Genomic DNA, 24,927 nt, shown 5'->3' on the forward strand with positions numbered 1-24,927 from the left:
ATATAGAAGCCATGGCCCGTGTAGATGGGGGCCTGGACTATGACCACATCCTGAGCAACTGAGAATCGATGTTTGTGTGGAACTGACCCCCCTTTCTAAATAGGAGACATATCCCTTTTATGAGAGAAAAAAAAAAGAAATGCACAACAGACACGACCAACACACTGGGGAATGGAGTGTTACAGGCCAATATAATATTGAAGGATCAAGTACTCATTATGTAGGATCACTGTTTATAATTGCAGCAAACAGTTCTGAATTTATCAGTGCAAGCCTAGTTATATCCCCTTATACCCCCTTCTCCAAACAGATAAATGCATTACTACAGATTTGGACAAACACTGATGCCAAGAACAGAGAAAAAATACTTTATAGAACTACTAGACAGATAAAACAGCATAACCAGAGAACAGCTGCTTAATGTAACAACAACCCACATAAGCTGCTACAGGTCAGAAATCTATGAACACTCTATGAATGTTGCCCAAATCCCATGAAATGTAAGTAAAGGATAACTACAATAATAAATGCTAATATGTTCAGTATAAAAGCACAACTTTTGCAAGGTTTTACAGCAGTTATTGCAAATAAATGCATTTAAAATCTAAACTTGTAACTAGTACTTGTAAAGAACATCATACGCCTTGCAAGATTTTAGACAGCTAACCAAAAAAGTATTGCAAATCCAAAAGTTGTATTGTCAGCAGCAGTTTTGTTTGGCAACACTTGGGAAAACCAAGCAGTCCTCCCTAGCATAATGGAAATTCTATAATCCCAGGTTCTGCTTATATGGTATAGGTTATTCCCTCTCGGCATACAGATTAGGTTACTTAGGTCTATTTATCATTATCATTTCTGAATCACCCCTATCTGCTGAACATGCTGGATGGAGAAGCATGAAGTCAGCACCTGCATGATAATGTTCACATTACTGAGCAGTACAAGAGTGAGTATTCACACCTTTGGTTTGGTAATAACTTACAAGTATAACTCATTATCAGTTCGGCACGTCAAATTATTGTTTACCACTCCTGCTAATGAGAAGTACATTTACAGAGGATGTGTCACTGAGAAAAGTCTTAATGAAAAGGTTTCAATTACATTTACTGACATTGAAGAGAACCTCAATACATAATTTATTTAATATTTTGCAAGAAAATGTTGTGTTTGTGATGACAAAGTGGTTGTAACTTGTAGCATATATACAGCATAAAAATACAAAAAAAACACTTAATATTCAAGACAAAACTTAATACATTCATGGTAGAAAAGTATTAGAATGACATAATGCATATACATGGAAAGTAGACACTCTTCGCTTGCAGATATTTGTTTATAACCTCCAAACCTTTACTATCTTCCCTTCTGCAAGGATCATATTTGCACAAAAGTGTGCTGTGACTGGACAAATGACAAGTGTGTGATGACATCAGTATAGTGCAGGATAAATGTAAATGTCAGAAATACAATATGGAGCATGTGCCTAACTGTCTTTAACCTTGTTTGAAAATGTTAAGGTGGCACAAATTGGCAATACTGTCAATGTTTCATGGTATTGCCATAGGTGTTGGGTTAAAATCTACTGAAGTGGTTGTCATGAAGGCAGGGATCCATATTATTAACATTTTACTTATAAAAAGGCATAAACACGAGGAAATGGCAAACTGATTTACAAATTAATTTTCTTTTTTTTTTTTTTTGGTTTCATCCTTTTAGCAATGGTTGGCATTGTGTTTTGTGACCCTTCATTAATCATAGTACCATAGAATCATAGGAAGTTACTAGGCTATTGGCCCTGAGGCCCTTATAAGCCTAAGCAGCAAAAAATACCTTTACTGTGGCAAACTGCATCCAGTACAAACCACAAGACCAAACAAAGAAAAAGAGGATAGTAGAAGCACTCCATTAAATTCTCTTCACTTTATTTTCAACGACAGCAAAGCTTTCAGGTTTCCCCTTCTTCATTACTAACATGTTTTTAGTAATTTTTAATTTAATTGCATTTTTTAAACTGTTTGGTCTAACATTGCTACATACTCAAGTGTGCTAGCTTGCACTGCATTTGAATTGTTTTTACCGCTGTTTTAGCTACTTTTCTGTATTAAAAAAAAAACTGTAAGCCTGTTTCCTAGCTTGCCTGTAACTAGTGTAGTCCAGATTCAGATTTGCTGTATCCAGGACTGTATGTAAGCTTCAGAGCCCCCTAAACTTTTTATGTTGGAGGGAAGCCTTCTAGCTTATCAGTGGAAGTGGTAAGCACTAGGTAACCTACCTACCACATAAGAAGTGGTTCTGCCCAGAAATTGTAGTTATTGGCTGTTTTTGGCAGTTTTTCCATCTCTCTCAACTTTCTGATTTAAAAGCCCGCATTTGCACTTGTTTCTCCTTTTTCCTGTAACTAGTTTAGTCCAGATACAGATTCTTAGTTTTAGCACTTGAATTTGCTTATTTGTGATCAGCACTTGTTCAGAACTTGTTGTATGCACTACATAAGCTACTAATTACTACTGCACTCAACCTTCCTCATTACCTAGAGGAAAACAGTTTTGGTACTTACTTTCTTCACTTGCTTAGAGAAAAACAGCTCTTGTACACACTTTCCTCACTTATCTAGAGGAAAATAGTTTTTTAATCAGGCATGTCCAAGGGTCAGCTCCCAGTGTTCTCTCCTGTCTATCTGATAAATTTGGGCATCTTGGGGCAATGTAGAAATTACCTCATGTACACAGACAACCCTCTCCTCCTACCACCCAACACTGCAACCTGTGAGAGATGCACTTATCTAGCTAAACTGGAGGTAAAGCTCTCTCCAACCAAGACTGAACTTTACAGTCAAGAGGAGAAGGTAAACACTTGCACCACACCACACTCATCACATAGTCTCACTAAATCTACACCAACAAAATCCACACATAGAAATACAAAAACATTCACCGAGGCACTCAATAATAATCTGCTCAAGCAACAGAGACCTCCAAAGCAGAAATTCAAGCAACCTCCACCCCCAGAACACAACCCAAATGACAAATAGCCTGCAGACTTAGTGTGCCACTCAACCACAGCCAAGAAGGAAAAACAACATACCCAACACACTAGTCATAGGTGACTCTATAGTCAGGCACACTAATGTCCCACTCACCAGGCTAAACAAGGAGAAGGTTACTGTCAGCTGCCTGTTGGGTGCCAGGATCCGCCACATAACCCACGTACTCAGGTCACTCCACAACAAGTACAAATATGACTCTGTCATTGTCCATGTTGGTGTGAACGACCTAAGATGTACCTCCCTGGACTACATGAAAAGAGACATGGAAGAGCTCTTCGATCTTGTAGCCCAGGCAGGTATGACCCTAGCCTTGAGTAGCATTCTGCCATCAAACTGAATGATACCGAAGTACAAGGACAAAATGATTGACTTCAACAATTGGCTAAGCTTCTGGTGTCATTCTAAAGGGATCCAATATTTGTTTGCCTGGGATGACATGGTCAACAGACCACGATGCTTTGCCAGAGATGGCCTGCACCTGTCAACCCTGGGATTCTGGATACTGGCTAAGGTTCTTGCCGCCCCTATAGTGCGTTTTTTAGGCAAGGTTCAAATGACAAATTCACCACCATAACAGGAACAGGCAAGCAAAAAGTGAGGGTGATGCTACTCAATGCTAGAAGTCTAAATCTCAAAATGCACTCACTTGAGGCACTCCTTAAAATGGAGAACATCGATATCTGTGCAGTGACTGAGACCTGGTTCAAGGCTCCAGAGAGCACCCCTGCACTACTAGGTTGTAACTCATATCACACTTTTCGGCCATGTAACCTAGACAGGAACACCAAAGGCGGAAGTGTGTCCATATTCATTAAGTATATCCACACCTCCAGGCTAGTTGCTCAGCATAATGCATCCGAGGTTATCAAAGTGCAACTAACTCTGGACAAAACTGCAATCCAAATTGTAGCTTGCTACAGATCCCCCACCATGCCCCATGATTCCCTCTCCTCTTTTCTTGATGTACTGGAAAATATTAGGGTTCAACCAAACACCCTAATAATAGGCAATTTCAACTACCCCACCATTAAGTGGGAAAATTACTCATGTACCAACTCCTTCGCTCAACGCTTTCTGGAATTCATAAACCCCAATGCCCTGGATCAACTTATCCACACCCCCACCAGGGGCAACAATATTTTAGATCTAGTCATTACCAACATGAGTGACCGGTGTTCCACACCTGAAGTCAATGCCTTATTGGTCCGATCGGATCATAAGCTAATCACCCTAGATATCCGCAGCACAGATTGTATACTTAGCCGTGTGCCAAAAATGTTCCTGTTTTTATGTGGGAAAAAGTACTAAAAGGTTGAAAGATCGTATAATTGAGCATAGATCTGATAGAAGAAATATACCTACTAATGCACTGGCTAAGCATGTAAATGAGAAAGGTAGTGACCATATTGTTAAATTTAGGGTGATTAAGTTAGTATTTAAGAGTATAAGATGGGGTGATGTTAATAACATGCTTGAAAATATAGAATATGCTTGGATTACAAGGCTGCAAGCAGACGTATATCCTGGTATTTTTAATGCGATATGTATTAAACCAGTTCTATGCAAAAAGCAACAAAAGTTGCATTAATTATATAACTGAAGTACTTGTACTGTGTTAATTGTGTTTTAACTAATTATTGCTTTTAGTTTATTTTACATTGGATGGGCTGTGTCACATGTTTTATTGCTGCTACTATTTATTTGAATGGATAATTGATTTGTTATGTTAGCACTGAAGAAGGGGAAACCTGAAAGCTTTGAAAATAAAGTGAAGAGAATTTAACTGAGTGCTTCTGCCATCCTTTTTTTCTTTGTTTGCCCTTATAAGCCTAGCCAAGAGTTTCACCCATGTTTAGACAATTCAGCACCCAAAGCTCCTGTCCATCAGGGACACAGGTGGAATCCCAGGGGTGTATTTTCTGTTTCCCATCCAGTTATCCAGGTTGCACTTAAAAAGGGATAATGAGGTCCTCTGCTTGATGTGGAAAGGAGTCTATTCCACAAAAGGGGGAGTCTCTGGGACACATATCTCTCCTGCCAACAAGTCCTACTGATGTCACAGACCAGATTGAGGTCATGCGTACAGGTTACTCAAGTGGAGCTTGACTTGTGGATATACAGCTGTCCCATCAAGGCGGGTTTTAAATTGCTTTGTATGCCAGATGGAGGTCACCTCTGAGGAGTCTGTATGAAACTGAGTAGAGGGACAGGGCTTTTAGACTATCTGTGCAGGGTAGATGTTTGAGGTCCTGGATTCACGTGGTGAGGAACCTCTGTGGTCTCTCCAGCTGCTGCATGTGCTTTGCCTTCATTGATTGACAGTTGACTTCCTGTGGAAAAAAGTCAAAATTTAATTTGGCAAGTGAAAATATTTAGCCAACAGTAGCACAAACTGGACTTGTGAATGTGTGCCTTACTCAGCAATCTGGATGTTACTGAATTCAGAAAACACATATTTTTTGTAACTTTCTAAATGGTTTAATGTATTAATGGAGTATGTTTTGACTAATAGCACAAGCAAAGTATGGTTAAAATTACCATTAGGGATTGTTTACCTTTATGAGGCATAATACATATGTGATCCTTGTCTTTCTGTACTTTAAGCTGAACTAAACATTCAATTTAAAAGGTAACTGTAGCAATATAATTGTGTTTCATCATTGCTAAACAAGAGAAATATGATCTGTGTTACATGCAGTACTAGTATCACTGTACTACAAGCATACTTCTTCATAGGTTCATAGGTTCATAGGTTGATACTAGGCTATCTGCCCTAGGGCATTTATAAGCCTAGCCAGAGTGTGTTTGGCTTTCGCCACCCTTTTAGATTAGTTGACTGTGCCTCTGTATAGTAGGTCACAGAAGATAGCCCTTTTGAGGTTAGTTTACTGTGCCTCTGTCTAGTAGGGACACAGAAGAGATCCCAGGGGTAAACCTATGATCTCCCATCCACTCGTCAAGATTTCTATTGAAGAGGGTCATTGAGGGACTCTGCCTAACATGGATTGGGATTTTGTTCCAGAGTGAGGGGAGCCTCTGGGATATGAATCTGTCCCTCCGGCATGTCCTATTTATTTCTGTGCTGAGGTTTATGTCCCTGGAGTGTGTAGCTCTAAGGGATTTGGATTTCCTGAGGTGGAGCATGGCATTAATTCTGGGTTGGACATGGCTTTATACGTCAGGCACAGATCGCCTCTGAGTAGGCAGTAAGCAACTGAGTAGAGCTGGAGTTTCTTTAGCCTAACTGCGTAGGGCATCTGTTTGAGTCCCTTGATCCTCTTGGTGAGGTACTTTTGGGGTCTTTCCAGTTGCTGCAGGTGTCGGGTAAGGTGCATCCCAAATGGGGCATTGTATTCAATTATGGGCCTGATGAGTGATGAGTAGAGGGGCACAATGACCTCTCTTGATCTAGATGTGAACCCTTTCGTGATAAGGTGGGCTATATAGAAGGTCTTTCTAACCACTTTGGCAATGTGATTGTCAAAGGAGAGATTGCTATCTACTTGGGTCCCCAAATCCCTAATTACTTTTTCCGTACTTAATGGATTACCACCTATGTGGTAATTTGTGGGCACTTTGTTTTTCCCAAAGGGGATGACTATGCACTTTTTGGAATTTAGCTTAAGGCCATGGCTCTGGCACCAGTTATCCATCTCTGTGAGACCCTTTTGGAGGATACTTGTTTCAGTTGGCGAGTTGATTATGGCACCCAGTTTGCAGTCATCTGCGAACTTGGTCAGCCATAGTCCTCCCATGTTAGCCTGTACCTCAGAGAAATATATACCGAACAAGAGAGGTCCCAGGACTGAGCCTTGTGGGATGCCACTTGTAACTGGTTTAGAGTCTGACATGGCACCTGCAATTCTGACCATGTGGGGTTCTATCCCTGAGCCAGTTTGCAACCCATCTTGTGACATAGGGGTTGATATTTAAGCTGGTGAGCTTATTTATGATGCCCGAGTGGGGTATTGTGTTGAAGGCTTTTGCGAGGTCCAGGTAGGCTGTGTGGACTACCTTCCCTTCATCTATGGCCTTGGTGACTGTTTCAAAGAAGTTGACCAGGTTCAAGAGGCAAGATCTGCCCTTAACAAAGCCGAATTAGGTAGAATCCAGTGTTTGGAGGTTCCCAATGTCTTTGTTTATGAGTTTCATGATGATACGCTCCATAGCTTTGCAGACCAGGCTAGTCAGGCTTATAGGGCGATAGTTTCCGGGGTCCGTTGTGGCACCACCTTTGTGGAGTGGGACCACTGTTGCTGTACGCCATTCCTTGGGTACATATCCTGTAGTAAGGCTGAGATTGAACAATGACTTTATGTGAGGGTTGTTCTTCTTGGAGTTCATGTAAGACGCAGCCTGGGACACCGTCCGGTCCCATTGATGCTGTGTCTTTTGCTTTGGAGAGGGCAGATCTCACCTGTGCATCTGTGATGTCAGGGAGGCTACACTCTGTTGGGATAGACATTTGCTCTTTTGGGGGGGAGTTTGCACTGAACCTGTCTGCCAGGATGTTGGCAATGTCTGTGGGTTCAGTGTATTTTTTGTCATTTTGAACTAACTCAGAGCATATCTGGGAGTTGCCACCCAGGTTCCTGACATAACTAAAGAAGACCTTGTGATTATCTTTAGCATCTTGTGCAATTTTTCTTTCGAAGCTTGCCTTAGATGATTTTATGAGGGATCGTAGTTTCTTGCTAGTACTGATCAGAGATGCCTTCCCTTTTTGGGATTTTGTTCTATCATGTCGTAGCTTCCTCCTTCTGTTGTATAGCTTATTTATGGCTGGGGTCCACCAGATAGGTCTCCTGCCTTTGGAGGAATGAGTCTTGGTTTTATTTGGGATAGCACAATCCATGCATTCCTGTAGGTGTCCATAGAAAGCGTTTGTAAAGGATTCTGCGGTTTGGGATGTATTTTCCACTGGCCCAGGGGCTTTGAAGGATTCCACCTCGGTTTTGAGAAGTGTGATGTTTGCTTTTGAGAAGTTCTTCACCATGGTTTCCTTGGATAGGGGTGGGGACGGGATATGGATGTCCAGTGAGATTAATTTATGGTCAGATATTACCAATGAGGGGTATACCTCTGGTATGGAACATAGAGTCCCCATGTTGGTGATGATCAGGTCCAATATGTTTTCCCCTCTTGTGAGAGTGGTGACCAGTTTTCTATTTTATATGTTGCTGTAAAGATATTGGCTGCGCAAAAGTAGGAGGTAGAAAATTAACAAGATAATGAGTTTGTAAGATATGAAGAACACAGCGACACAGACTTCCAAATATGAATGAAAATTTGTCAAGTAGATTAATTTTTTTGTTATCCCAAGTGTACAATGTAGTGGTATATGCTGTTGAGAGCATAACCTCCTGTTAACTCTGTACGGCCTCTTTCACAGCAGGATCTGTCATAGCATAAATGCATCAGGATGCCATTGCAAATAACAGGTAATCACACAAAGTTAACAATGCTGAAATTGTCCTGCGCTCTTTACAAGACAGTTGGAATGGAGTACTGTCACAATGCAAGGATGACAGCAGAAAACTGTCCCTTCATGTCCTATGGCAAAAACACAGAAAATAATTAAACATAAGCTAAGACTTTGCCTTCAACCATATCTCTCAGTGCATCATGGTCAAATCTCAACAGAACTGGGGACAAATCATAGTCAGGCACACATATTAATTTGCTTATTCTGTGCAGCAACTTATTGAAATGCAGACTGGTATACCTGAATAATTCAACCAAGCTTATGATGAATGAAAAGTTATTTATGCAATATTTTAATATGCATCTGGCTTAATATGTAAAGTCATAATATCGTAATAATACCTTCAAAACTTTCAAATTAATTTGACGAGGCATACTGTCTATATTCATCCATTAAGTTAGTAATAATAAAAAATAAATAAATAATAATAAAAATACAACCAAACACCCTAATACTGGGTGATTTCGAGTACCCTGCCATTAACTGGGAAAACTACTCGTGTACCAACACCTTTGCCCAACGGTTCTTGGAATTCATAAATTCCAACGACCTGGATCAACTAATCCATAGTCCCACCAGGGGCTTCAATATACTAGACCTGGTCATTACCAACATGGGAAATCAATGCTCCACACCTATGGTCACCCCCTCGTTGGTCAGGTCTGACCATAAGCTAATCACCCTTAACATCCACATCCCATCCCCACCCCCAGTAAGGAAACCTCCATAAAAAACTTCTCCAAAGCCAACTTCATGCTACTCAAGTCAGAAGTGACAAACTTCATGACACACATGCAGACAGGAACTGAAAGTTCGACTGCTGAATCCTACATTAAGCCACTGTATGAGCACATCCACTGAATCGTGTCATCCCAAATAGAACCAAGATGGTCTCCTCCAAAAAAAGGAAGCCAATCTGGTGGTCCCCTGCCATAAATAAACTTTACAACAAAAGGAAGAAACTGTTGCAGAAAAGAGGAAAATCCCAGGATGCAAAAATCTCCCTTACCAGCCTCAGTAAGATGCTGAGATCACTCATAAAATCATCCAAAGCTAGTTATGAAAATAAAATTGCCAAAGATTCCAAAGACAACCATAAGGCATTCTATAACTACGTCAAGAATCTAAATGGCAATGCTCAGATCTGCTCTCAGCTACAACTCAATGGCATTAAATACACTGATCCCAAGGATATTGCCAATATCCTGGCAGATCAATTCAGTGCCAACTTCACCCCCCTCTCACCCCCTAAACGGCCCATCTCAATACCGGAAGATTGCAAAATTCTGGTAATAATGGCCACACAGGTAAAAAACACATTTTCCAAAGCTAAGAATACAGCGTCCATGGGACCAGATGACATCCCAGGCTGTGTACTACATGAACTACAAAATGAACTGGCACCTCACCTAAGTGTCATGTTTAATCATAGCCTCACCTCAGGCTTCGTGCCCACTGAGTGGCATACAGCTACATTTATCCCACTCCACAAGGGGGGATCCACCTTGGATCCCGGGAACTACCGTCCCATCAGTCTGACGAGCCTGATCTGCAAGGCCATGGAACGTATTATCATGGAACTTATAAACAAAGACATTAGCAACCTTCAAACACTGGACCCTACCTAATTTGGGTTCATGAAGGGCCAATCTTGTCTCCTGAACCTGACTGACTTCTTTGAATCAGTCTCCAGTCACGTGGATGAGAGTAAGTTGGACCACACAGCCTATATGGACCTTGCCAAGGCCTTTGACACCATCCCCCACTCTGAAATCATAGATAGACTTACTAAGCTGGGCATTAATCCTTATATCACTCGGTGGGTTGCCAACTGGCTTACTGACAGATCCCACACTGTAAAAGTAGCCAACTCCAAATCCTGCTCCAGACAAGTGACAAATGGAGTACCTCAGGGTTCAGTCCTGGGAATGCTCTTATTTGGCATCTATTTCTCTGAAATACAGGCCAACACTAAGGGACTCTGGCTAACATAGGTCACAGATAACTGCAAACCGGGAGCCATTATTGAATCCCCAAATTATGTGGATATGCTACAAAAGGGCTTTGAAGAAACAGATGCTTGGTGCCAGAGCCATGGGCTCAAGCTCAATGCCAAGAAATGTATATTTACCCCTTTGGGAAAAAACATGTACCCATGAATTACCACATAGCTGGCAGTACACTAAACACCAAAAGTGTGATAAGAGACTTAGGGACACAGGTGGACAGTGGTCTCAACTTCGATAAACACATCACCACAACAGTTAGGAAACCTTCTATGTGGCACACCTCATGACTAGGGGCTTTTAATCCAGAAAAAAGGAGGTCATTGTCCCACTGTACTCATCCCTCATTAGACCCATTATAGAATACAATGCCCCATTTGGTATGTACCTCTCAAGACATCTGCAACAACTGGAAAGGCCGCAGAAATAACTCACTAAAAGAATCACAGGCCTAAAGCAGATGTCCTACACTGACCGCCTTAAAAAACTCCAGCTATTCTCTGGCACATATCATCTACTCAGAGGCGATCTCTGCTTAACATACAAGGCCATGTCAAACCCAGAGCTGTTGGACATGCTACACTTATTCTCAATTTCTCAGAGCCACACACTCCAGGAGTCTAAACCTTGTCATCACAATAAACAAAATATGCTGGAGGGATAAGTTCCTGACCCAGAGACTCCCCAGACTCTGGAGTAGACGGCCCATGCATATCAAACAGAGTGCCTCTTTGTCCCTCTTCTAAATGAACCTTGATAACTGGATGGGAGAAAGGAAATTCACCCCGGGGATCATGTCAGTCCACCCTGCTAGACGGGGGTCCAGGGAAGTAAATAGTGTGGGAAGAAATAGTCAGGGAATTGTTATGGCTAGGCTTGTATAGGCCCTAGGGCCGATAGCCTAGTACCAACCTATGAACCTATGAATCTATGAACATATAATCATTGGTGTTTACGTCACAGTTACAATCTGGGGTCACGTAAGAAATAATTTTGGAAGGATCTCAGAAGTCAATGCGTGATTTATTACCCCTTAAACAAATGTTGATATTCACTGTGCAAACCATTTGTATGCGATCACTGTTAATGTATTCCATGTTAATCATAATAAATGTCCATATTTTCATAATTGAATGTAATACCATACTGGTTCACTGAAAGATTCGCAAAAAGCCAACTGTCATTAATATAATAATACTAAACCATAGTAATATGATTTTTTTCTCATTCAAATGTAAACATTTAGTTTCACCAATAAGACAGTTACAACACACTTGCAAGGGAATTCACACTATCCTCACTGAATCTCCTATCAGTTTTTGCCTCTGTGACCAACCCAAGCACTACATAAATGTATCATGTAGATCTCCCGCCTAGCTTTGTGCTTACACTACTCTTACACATTCTTGTGCATTTTTTTCTTTTCAAAACTTATTAACTATGATATTCATATCATTCCCATTACTATCCTTTGGATTGCTTTTAAATACAAATAAAAATGTGACAAATCCTTTCAGTATTTGAAAAACACAGTAACCTAAAGAAGTTAACCTAATTAGCAATATCCAGCTTAATACATGTTTTTAATTTTTAATGGACATTGTAATACTGTTGTCACCCAGTACTCACTCTGCTAACTATATATACCAACTCCAAGATCACACAACAGTGCAGAAGAGGCAAATTCCATCATTCAGTACTTTGACTTTTCAGTCTTTTGAGTTTCAGTCTTTTGGTTGTTCTGTCTTCTGAAATAGATCCATAACTATCTATCTATGTATGTGTGTGTGTGTGTGTATATATATATATATATATATATATATATATATATATATATATATGTTTGTCTTTCAGCTTTTTCCCAGTAAGGGGTCGCCACAGCGGAACTCCGTTCCGCTAATGATTGGCAGTAGATTTTTTACGAAATGCCGAGGTGCCAGCTCGATGCCCAACCTTCAAAAAAGGCAGGCCCATTTACGCACGCATGTCTTTTGAATGCTACCCAACCGCGGGGAGGACATGCAGATTCCACACCGAAGGCACTCCCAAGCCAAGCCGAGAATCGAATGGGAGAACCTCTTGCTGTGAAGTAACAATGCTACTGCCGTACCACTGTGGCATATATATATATATATATATATATATATATATATATATATATATATATACATATATATATATATATATATATATACACATACACACACACATATATATAAATATATACACATATATATATATATATATATATATATATATATATATATATATATATATATATAGATATATATATATATATATATACATACACACACACACACACACACACACACACATATATATATATATATATATATATATATATGTATAGATATATATATGGGTCTACTTGATATGATCGAAATGCCAGTAGCCTGACTTTTAACATGCCAAGACCACAAAAGCAAAGTTTCAGACCAGTAAAACTTCACTATACTGGTGTTCAGAATACTGAACATTTCAAATGCCAACTTTGCCATCTGACCGGAAGAGGAAATCTGCTCATTTCAGCCCTATAGTGCAATCTCGTAGCTGGTATATTTAATTTGCAGGGGGGTTGCGGGGTACAGTCCCCCATGGATGGGTTCAGGGAGCATAGTCCCCCTGCAAAAATGTAAAAGTAGAAAATAAATAATTATATTAATAGATTTAAAAAAAATCTGTTGTATCCCTCAAAGTCTTAGAAAACCCAGTATGCAACCTATACTGGGTCAAAAACAAACCAAGCAGAAACTTTGCAGTGTGGAGGGGTGTGAAGTTCACTCCTTGAAATATGTCATGCACCTAGTTCACTAATAAAATTCAAACTTTAAAATGTGTACTACAAAATAATAAAGTAGCAGGTAGTCCACATCTGAGTTTAAAATGGAATATCCTTTATTGAAACACACAAAGAAGTGATCCTAGCTAAGTATAATGAGAAGCATTAAAGACATTTATTATTTATACGTAATCAGGTTATTTGGAGCAAGGGAGTGGTTACAGGGAGTGGAACTGTTAAGAGCAATAAAAGCATTAAACTCATTCCTTTAACCAAGTCCCCCTTCCTTGTTAACAACATAGTGTAAACTGAGACTGTGCTAACTTAGAACTGAAACTTAAAAGCTAGAGACAAATTAAAATATATAATATAAGAACAGCTTATTAAGGCTAACCTACTAATCCAAACTTTATTAATTAAGAAACCAACTCACTAATAGAATGACTAATTAACTAACAAAAAAATCTACCACTAAACATCTATCAGAATAAATATTAATAACTTATAAACTGAAACACTTTTAAAAAAGATCGCTTTCATACCAAATAAGTACGTATTCAGGTTTGCGTGTAAAATGCATATTGTAATACTAACAAGAATATGTATAAAAAATAGCTAAAATTAACTGCTAAGGTGGAAATACAGAGAAAAATGTTAGAAATAAAGCATTAAGGCCCTGGTGATCTGTTCAAGTGTGGCATCTAACTAAGAAAGCATTTAGTTTAAATGAGTAAAAGTATCAGAAAACAGTGCCAATGTCAATTATTTTCATTGTAAAATATTTACAATGTTTGATATTTGTTTTATAACAATATTCATAGGTGTAATATTAGCATGCAATGGCAGCATTAATCAGTCCCATGTCAGACTTTTAATAGTCTTTTAAATAGTGATGTAGTTTTCTGAGTTCTAGTATGCTTTACATTTCTAGTAGGCTTTACCTTTCAAATTATTGATCATGTGGACGTTTTGGAACTGGAAGGAGACATCCCTAATCTTTGAGGAAAAACGTGAACTATTGTGGCAGTTGAAACTGAACTCTTTTAGAAAGCCAGGGCTCAATTATTATTGCTCCATAAAAAGCATACTAGAACTAAAAAAAAAACTGCCTTGGTTATGCGTATGTCAGCCATTTAACATTTCAGCATTGTGAATTTTAGATTTTGTGGTCTCTGCATTTTAAAAATCAGTTTACTGGCATTTAGATCATCTGAAGTAGACCTATATATATATACATATATATATATATATATATATATATATATATATATATATATATATATATATATATATATAGATATATATAGATATATATAGATATATATATATACACACACACACACACACACACACACACACACACACACACACACACACACACACACACAAACACGTATATATGTATGTGTGCATATGTGTATGGGGTATTAGAACTGTATAAAGCACGTGTCTCCCCCTGAGCTAGTTTACGTACTCAGAAAAATAGTAAAAATTGTCTCTAAACATAATGAACTTATTATTATAACCTTCTTTCGACATTTAAACTAGTCATAGCAATAAAGCATCCTCTAAAATATCTCCCTCTAAACGAAGCAGTCCAACACTTTAATTCCACATTCCTATCTATCCTAGATCGCTATGCCCCAAATTGCACTATTAGAACTAATGCTAAAGTAGCACCCTGGCTAACCAAAACCACTAGGCAAAAAATGATCATCAGAAACAAATCCTGGGCAAAATGGCATGCCACTAAGAATCTAACTGACCACCAAAACTTCAAAGAACTTAGAAACAGTACAAAAAAAGCCATCCTAACAGACAAAAAGAATTATTACCTACACTCACAACAAACTCCAACAAGCAACCTAAAAGATTCTGGTTCACTATTAATAATCTTTTATCCCCTGGCCAGTCTATCACATCAAGCCCTGAAGGCTCTAACCCAGAAAATCCCACACAAACAGCCAATAACTTTAATTCTTTCTTTACTAATACTTTCCAAACTCTTGCTAGTCACCTATCTCCTGACACCTCTAAGCTACCCTTCACTACTTTAAAACTACCTCCTCCCTTTCATCTACAACCTGTATCCACCTCCTTTATCTTATCACTGCTTCAAAAGCTAAAACCCACCACTCCTTCTGCTGACAAACTCCCTGCAGAATACCTGCAAATAGGCGCTAAAGCCATTGCCTATCCCATCTCTATTCTGATAAATAGATCTATACAGGAAGGAATTTTCCCAACTATTTGGAAGATATCTCATATCATCCCACTACACAAAGGGGGTAAGTCCAACGACCACTCTAACTTCCGTCCTATAGCACTACTATCAGCTATTGCTAAAATCATGGAAAAATTTATTCACAAACAACTTCTTAACCACCTCCTAAATAACAACCTACTTGCTAACTGCCAACATGGATTCAGACCTTCCCACAGTACTACTACAGCCTTACTCTCCTTTACCAACTCCATTAATTATAACCGGAACAATAATATCCTATCATCTTCAATGAAGACTGAAGATGATAGGATATTATAACCGGAACAATAATATCCTATCATCTTCAGTCTTCATTGACTTATCTAAGGCCTTCGACATGGTTAACCATAAACTTCTTCTGCACATTCTTCAATCCCTCTCATTTGATGCTCTTTCCTTAACTTGGTTTACATCTTACCTAGAAAACAGTCAGCAAGCTGTTCTCTGGAAAAATACGGTATCTAATCTTCTCCCAATCTCACTAGGAGTTCCTCAAGGCTCTATCCTAGGCCCCCTTTTATTTTCTATCTTTATTAATGACCTCCATTCAGCTATCCCAAACACTATCTGCATACAATATGCTGACGATTCTACTATTATCTGCTCTGTCAATACACAAACTGAACTACACTCAATCACCCAAAAAGCTTTTACCACAGTCGAACAATGGTTCACTGACCGCTGCCTACTTCTCAACCCCAAAAAAAACAAACTGCTATTGTTCTCACCTTCCCACAGATCTACCCCCCCTAAACTTTACTCTTACTTCCACTGACAACACCCTTATTCCCCCAGAATCAACTACCAAACAACTAGGAATAACCATTGACAACAACCTCAGCTTTGATACACACATCAACAATACAATAAAATTAGTTAATAAGAAAATTGGATCCCTTTACAGAATCAAAGCCTTCCTCACACCAGAATCAAGAAAAACCTTAGCCAGATCCCATCTTATCTCTTCTCTAGTATATGCATCTGCCATATTCACTAACATCTCCAAAAACAACATCAATGAACTAGCAAAATCTTACCATAATATTGCTCGATTTGCAACAGGATCCCCATTTAGAACTCACCACTGCCTGAACCTAAGATAACTAGGTTGGCTTGAACTTCCTAACCAACTCCTATTTCAACAGCTCCTAATAGCTCATACAATCCTATATCAACCAACTAAAACGCCTATACTCTCTAACCTCATTTCACCTTACAACAACCTGAAGCATCTACGTTCTTCCAACAAACTACTGATCAATATAACAAAACCTAATAACTCTGCAGGGGACTGCCTCTTTTCCAACTCTGTTGGAAAAATGTGGAATAAATTACCCTCTAACATCACATCTTTGTGCTCTCTCCCACTTTTTAAAAGACAACTGAAAAATCATCTCAACAAATACTGGCTATGCTCCTGCACTGATCCAGGTTAATTTCACTCCTTCCTCTTCTATCCTCTCTAACCTTACACAATTGACTTTATATGAATACTTTTTGACTAATGTAAAAAAAAAAAATTATTAACCATTTTTTTCTTATACATACATTATATTTGGTTTGCTATGTTGAAATTATTGTTGCCTACTTAGTTGCTTTGTTTGTAAAACTTGTATTACCATTGTTTATGTCTGTTTTATACTTGTAATCTTACCCTTGGAGCTTTTCTCCCCGGGCCTCTACTGAAAATGGACATATATCCAGCTAGACTAGCCCGGTCAACAAATGTAAAATAAAAAATAAATAAATAAAATAAAAAAAATAAAGTTCTCAAAATCACATCTAGCTGTTGAACTCAAACAATGGAAAACAAAACTACAGACTTTAATGACATTAATAATTTATTTTTCTCTGAATATTGTAACAAGTTTCTCAGATTTACAAAGTAACCGGTTCGACTCTCAGCTAGAGCGTCTTCTGCGTGGAGACATGCGTGAATGGGCGTACCTTCATTGAAGGTTGTGCATCAGGGCTGGCAACTCAGCACGTAAAAAATCAACTGCCAATCATTAGCGGACCGGAGTTCCGCTGTGGCGACCCCTAACCGGGAAAAGCCGAAAGACACAACCACAACAACAACAAAGGTAAAGCGTGAGAATCAAACACTATATCTTATATCTATAAACCTAGCCATATTTCCCCACAGATGAGATTCAAACCCTGCGTCTTGTATCTATAAGGAAGACATGTTAATGATTATCCTAACCCCCCACTCCCTGTTAGTGTTACTGTTTTGTGTTAACTATTAAGAATAAGCCATATAATATATATTTCAACATTTTTAAATGATGTATCTTTCGGCTTTTCTCAGTTAGGGGTCGCCACAGCGGAACTCCGGTCCACTAATGATTGGCAGTAAATTTTTACATGCTGAGTTGCTGGCCCTGACTCACAACCTTCAACGAAGGTACGCCCATTCATGCATGTCTCCACACAGAAGATGCTCTAGCTGAGAATCGAACAGGACAACATCTTACTGTGAGGAGACAACACTACCGCAGCACCACCACAGCAAAATAAGTGCAGATATATAGGTTCAAATGGTATTAGTTAGATACTTAGCAACCAGTCCAGGAGACCATTTGCAGTCTAGGCACTGTGACTCCCTTTAATTGTTCCCGTTGTCCAGAAGGAACAGTGGGGGTGGTGAGACTAAGGATGAATGTATGAATACTAATTCACTCATTGATGTCATTTTTAAAGCAAACTAGGGAGCTTCTTTCTTTGATCGGGATGCAAAGCTTATTCCATCATTAGGCAACTTACTGAGAGAGAAATTCAACTTGACAACAAGTTCTGTTTATGTTACAGTGGAAGCTTAAATCCCTAGAATGGGTATTTCTGGTGCTACCAGTTTTAAGGACATAAAAGTGGTAAGACAAAACAAGGCCATTTGTTATCTTCTAAGCTAAGCAAAGGCTGGCATGCAGAAGCCTACAAGATACAGAGCAAAGAGAGGAATTTTAGTCACTCTCTGTAGCTTAGGGAGCATTATTACCTGAGATTTTTTTGTAATGGAAGGTTGAGAATTTCCTAGCTTGGCGATATATCTGACTAGATACATGCAAGTTGGGGAATTGTATTTAAGTACAAGTCTGATGAAGGAGGAGCATAAAAGGAAAATCACTTCTTTAGATTCAAAAGATATACCTTGATGGTCTTTACTTTCAGCTACAAGCACTTTCTTTGGTGTGGGATGAACATTCTTTGACAAAGTAGATTGCTGAGTTTTTCGAGTATCCTTTTCAAACTGATGGAGTGCACCATTTGGAAAATTTAACTTTAATAGGACTGGAAAAACTAACTTTTATCTAAGTCTTGGTCTCGTTCTTTTATTGCATCAAAAAATTCTTGCCTTTGCTGAAAGGTTTTATTGATTAGTGTTAAGCATTCTGCTAGTGTGTACACATGACATTCCTTCTTCCCCATTTTAATAAATTGCACTGGTTGGGTAGTTGAAGAAACATCAGATTTTCTGGTACGATCTTCCTCTAATGGATTCATGTTTCCTTGATCTCAGGACTCCGTGACATTCTGGATCATTTTAAAATTCTGTTATGACATGAATCCCCTACATCTGAGGTCAGTGGTACTTTTGCTCTAGTATTTCTCCATTTTGTGAAATGTACTTCTCAGCTAATTTATTTTGAAGGTTTGCTCTCCCCTTTATTTTCTGTGAATCTTCATAATGCCTCTCACTATGCAGGCCATGCTGCTTTCTTTTCCTTTAGGTGTTTTTTTTTTTCAAAGTTCTTTCAGCATAGATTAAACTGTGAAACTATTGACATCACCCTGACTCTCCCAGGTGCCAAGTTATGACTGGGTTAGTAAAGATCCCTAGTTTTTCTTTATAAATACTAACCAAGATAATCCAGTTTTTACAAATGTTTTCCATCCACTCTAGTCTAACTTTTATTTTATTATCCCAATATGTTCATTTTTTTTTCTTTTAGGTCACTGTTAAATATTTTTTTCTTTATTCCTTATGGAACAGTCAATCTTTTTATCTATTACAGTACTGAGTTTTCTTGATGCTGAGTGTTTCTTCAGTTTTGCTTGTCTCCCTTTGTTTGCAGTACACACACACACACACACACACACATATATATATATATATATATATATATATATATATATATATATATATTTATTAAATACTATGATTTTTGTTCACTTTTAAAGCTACCTCATTGGAATTCAAAATGTGCATTTTTGCCATATTTGTCTACAATGTTTTTTCCTATAACATCAGTTTTAATATATTGCTATTAGTTTTCTATATGTTTCATGGTTATTACATTCTTTTTGCATGATACCTTTTTTATTTATATCTGCCTGCTAAATTCAACTTATTCTCAAATTTTTGACCTCATATAGTTGGGATCAATATGACCAAGATTTTATTTCCTCATATTAAAATCAGTCTCTTGATTTTACTTATAATTGAAACAAAGCATTACATTTTACATCTGGTATACTAAAGCCTTTCACAGTAGCATTAGATCTTCATTATGTCACAGGGTAATGACAAACTATGACAAGTTTTTTGTTTTCTTTTCCTAGTTAGGAGAAGTTGGTTACAGAAAGAACTTTCATATCCTAATGCCAACTCTAGTATTATATGATTATTAGTGCTTTCCCTCCTTATGTTATACTGTGTTTGACGTGTACCTTATATAGATGGTATACATGCCACCCCTAATTTTTCTTTCCTGCACTCCTTCTAATTTAAGTAACCGTGTATGCTTGGATCCCTGACTTGGATGTCCATATACTATACTTCTGATTGGATTAAAACATAGTATACACTTAACGAATGCATACAGTGGCCATTTGTGCTTTTGTAACATTGTATTTTTTTACAAGAAGTACTGCCACATCCACAGATTGCCTTGCAAGAATAAATCACTGCTGCATAAACTGGGAATGTGCATGGACAACAAAATGACAGTGAGCCTTTAAGAAATGAAAAGGATAAACAGTTATGACAAAGCAGAGATGAAATGGAATAATTTCAGACTAGAATGAGGAAGAATCTCAGTGGAGGTAGAAGCACCATTTTTTATTCAAAGGGTTGATGTTAAACAGAACACATTACACCAAGGGATATGGTACAAGATTTATTGAAAATGGCTATCAGTACTCTTCTCACTTGAATTAGGAGGACGGGTACCTGCAGAAACTATCTGGACATAATAAAGTAAGTCAATATAAGATAATATATAATAATATAATATATATTGTTTATCTCACAGTATGTAATTCTTGTACTAGTTTTTATGTTGGCAAGACCATCAGGTCACTAAGTAGAAGGATTTATGAACATGTGTTGGCAGTGAGAAACAAAGACAGGAATAATTCACTGGCATGACACATTTTATTTTGTAACAATTTTAAGAAATGTAAATTCTTTGTTTTATACAAAGTAGTTTGTGGTCCTTTGGTAGGTAATTTTAAAGCCTTATTAGAATGTAGGGAAACTAAATGACAGCTTTTAAAGCAGACTACCCTCCAGGACTAAATGAAACTATTAACATCAAGGGTTTCCTTCAGTTACAAAAGCTTTGATGTAGTGAACCAAGCTGTTCACAAAATGGGCTTTATTTGATGAAACAATGTGTAGTAGTTTGTTATTGCTGACTATTATATACATACATTTTCATGTTTTTATACATATGCAATGTTAAAAAAATTGTAGTGTATTTTTACATTTTCATGACATCACAGTGGCTATTAAATAATTTATTTGAAGCATTTTGTCATTGGATGATTTTTTGCACATGACAAGTATTTAAAGGTTGGTTTCAAGTTTTTGTATTTATTCTGATGAAGTTCGTGGTGTTTTATTAAACGAATGAAAGCTTATATGTTTTGTGGCCTGGTTCCTTCCTGGCCTTTGGTTTGCTCCTTTTTCATTTTTACTTTGTTCCTTAAAGTCAATATAATGTGTTTTAAAACTCAGAATGTTTTATAAAACAACATTCAGAAGCTAATTTCTAGCTTAGTAGTAAGATTTTACTAAGGACAGTACTCATAGTTACTTGCACACATCTGATGAGGTATTCCTGATGCTTTCATATGAGTATAGCAAAGGCAAGATTCATACAACCATTTGCAAGGCCTTAAAAATAATGAGATGCAAATGAGAAATACAGAAAATCATAGTAAGCTAATGAGGAAGTTTTGCAATTCATAGTTTGACATCGCTGCAGTATGCACATCCATTGGTAAAAGCAAGGTGTCGCCTATGACACTGGAGGTGCACTCCACAAATTTGCCCACAGACATCCCTTTAGTAGATTGTCCAAGTAAGTACAAGTACTTCCCTGACACTCAAATGAATTATTTCTCCCAATAACCCCGTCATTCGTTTATCTTAAGTATGCACAAGCACTAAAATGACACAATCAATTATTCTGCCCAGTGATCACTTCAGCAGTCTGATCACATATGCACTAGTACTTCTCTGACCCACAAATTAGTTATTTCCCCAAGAGATCCCTTCAGGAGTATAGCCAGATATGCACAAGCACCAGAATGAAACATTTTCCCAAGCAACCCCTTCAGTAAAATGTCCAGGTATGTAGAAGCAGCAAAATAAAATATTTACAAAAAGCAACCCATTCAGTAAAATGTCTAGGTATATACAAACACCCAATAATCTCCCCTCACATTTCCATATTCTCCTGGAAAACTGCTGCTTACTGGCATACGTTCAGGGCTATTTAAATATTTAGCATGCAAATGAGCTCATTATTGATTTATCTCTATGAATTGTACTAATTTGCATAAATGTAAAGGTCCTTAGTGTAGTAGCTACCCCCTATCACTTACCTGTTAAGCATATTATGCTTTTGCGATTGTGGGTGTATTTACAACAACTCCTTTGTATGTAGGCTGAAAGTCTGGGATTTGCATATCCATTTAGTGCCACTTTTCATGGATCACCACTATGAAAATGTGAAGCCCGAGACAATGAATACCACTGTAATATTTAAATATATATTTAGAAAACACACAAACTCAACAGCATCCACAGAAGCACATCAGTTAATAAAATAAGTTATCTTTCTAATTAAACCATGTGTCATCTATAAAAGAGGCAAAATATGTAAGTTAGCTCAGGTGTATAGTTTGCATTTAATCTTTTTTTTTTTGCCATTTTGTTTCTAGTAAAAATAACAAGTTATCAAAATCTCAGCTTTACAATATATGTTGTAACTTGAAAATGCCCTAAACTTTGAAATAATCTGATGCTGTCTATTATTCTGATGGAAAACTCATCCAGATGTAAATATCAATGATTTTGTTTTTGAAATGCCCTTCGAGAAAAGCACAAGAGGTGAAATTTAAATGTAGTATCATAAACAGAGAGGTACAGTCTAATAGCTAGAGCCAGCGCTTTTCTGTGACAGTGCAATCTCAGTGCTGACATACATATTCATAGCAACAGATGTCACAGACAAGTATAGGGGTGCTTTAGCCTACAAAAATTCTCATTTTCTTAGATTTTCCTTTTGACTTGAAAATACATTCTTTTGAAAAGCTAGCTTTTTATTTTGTTGATGTAAATTGTGAGCTCTGACAGATGAGATCTTATGAGCTTGAGCTGGATGAACTTGCAGTCAAAATTATAGACCAGATGCAAATAACAGCTTGATCTTGTTTTCATAATATCTGTTGTCAGAGCTTTTTCCCTTTGCATCTTTAATATCTGCAACAGGTTTGAAAATGTATTTTTTCAAAGTGTGAATGTTTTTCCTCTAAAATTTTTGCAGTCTATTTAATCATTTCACAGCAAAGCATAATCATGAAAGGATTGTTCACACTACAAATTCATCAAGTGAAGCTTCAACATCTGGACACCAAAGTAGCAAAGAGATTTGGGCCAGCTTGGTGGCAGAGTACATTAAATTGCTAATAATTTAATTTTCCTCCTTTATCTGCAAAACATACGCCAATAGTGCAGTGGATGACCTGAACCAGAAAAGTAGCCAAAGTGTTAGATCATAAATGTGTCATAATTACATACCCATCACTTTGCACTCCATATTTTTTCATATAATTTCATGTCACATTTAATGCAGTGATCTTGCATGTTATAAGTTCTGATTTAATTACTTTTTGTTCACTATTTACTTTATGATTTTATAGCTATGCATATATATGTCTTGCTGCTTTCAGGTCTAATGTTAGAGCTTTATATAGAACAAGTGGAATATATCAAAGAACTGAGCTCTACTGCTGGACTGCGTATGGTCATTCATGACCAGCATAGGATGCCTTTTCCTGAAGATGAGGGTGTGAATATATCACCAGGAATGGAATCTGACATTGGCATGGTAAAGGTAGGATCATTTTAACTTCTCACAGAAATTTAGTTTCAGTATTTTACTAGGAATAGCATACTGCAGAAAAAAAGGATCCTAATGTCCATTAGAAGTCAACAGAAAAGAGAAATCTGAATACTACTTTTAGGTTAAATGTTGCCCAGTCTATGCTACACAAGAAATGTAACTATTATTGTGCTTTGGTATGGCACATTCAGAACCATCAGGAGCATAACTATCCCATTACATAGGTGGCGTAGTGATGCAGCAGTTAGCGTTTCGCCTTACAGCAGGGGGTTCTCTGGTTCAATTCTGAACTGGGGTACCTTCTGTGTGGAGTCTGCATATTCTTCCTGTGTTTCTGTGGATTTCCTCTAGGTGCTCTGGTATCCTCCCACATTCCAAAGACTTGCATCTGGAGTGTTTGTCCCTGTGCCTCCACTGAAAATGGACTCTTCCCCAGTTGGAATTTCCCAGTAAACAAATGTTAAATAAATAAATATAGCATACATATGCAAGAATGCAGCTTTGTCTTCCAGCATAGCACCATAATAAAAAAAGAGTTACTTTACAAAAAGGTCTCCAGTACCTGTAGGGCAGAGGCAGAAATTGAAAAAGGAATGAACAGGACGAATGTTCTTGTCCACTAATTTTCAGTGATATATATGGTGACATTTTAGATGACATTAGTCCTTTCCAATGTTCTTTGTTTTAAACATGACCATTCTGTACAGAATGAAGATCATAGCCTTTACTATTTGTAATGCACTAAGACTAATGCCTTTAGAATGGAAAATTTGACTCTGTAGTTTGGTTATAGGAATTTCTAACATTACACTTCTGAAAGGATTACATAAACCATAACATTTACAATGTCATTTGCTAACAAGTTATTGTCATCTAAAGGAATATTAAAGAATCGTTAGACAGAACACTGGTAAAATGTTCAGATGCTGTAGCATTCTGACACAATTTGCTAATCTGTTGCCAAGTC

General features: G+C 37.8%; 1 protein-coding gene across 1 annotated transcript in view; it reads left to right on the forward strand.

The window, feature by feature from the left end:
• Window positions 1-24,927, forward strand: part of LOC122800480 (amiloride-sensitive sodium channel subunit gamma-like) — a 313,290-nt gene that overhangs the window by 94,562 nt on the left and 193,801 nt on the right. The window contains exon 3 of the mRNA XM_044069921.1: window positions 23,788-23,951. Coding sequence (XP_043925856.1) covers window positions 23,788-23,951 — 164 coding nt within the window. The remainder of the gene's footprint in view (window positions 1-23,787; window positions 23,952-24,927) is intronic.

The sequence above is a fragment of the Protopterus annectens genome, chromosome 4.part0 (genome assembly GCF_019279795.1).
Source record: "Protopterus annectens isolate FY-2018-M chromosome 4.part0, PAN1.0, whole genome shotgun sequence".
NCBI classification, from domain to species: domain Eukaryota; kingdom Metazoa; phylum Chordata; order Ceratodontiformes; family Protopteridae; genus Protopterus; species Protopterus annectens.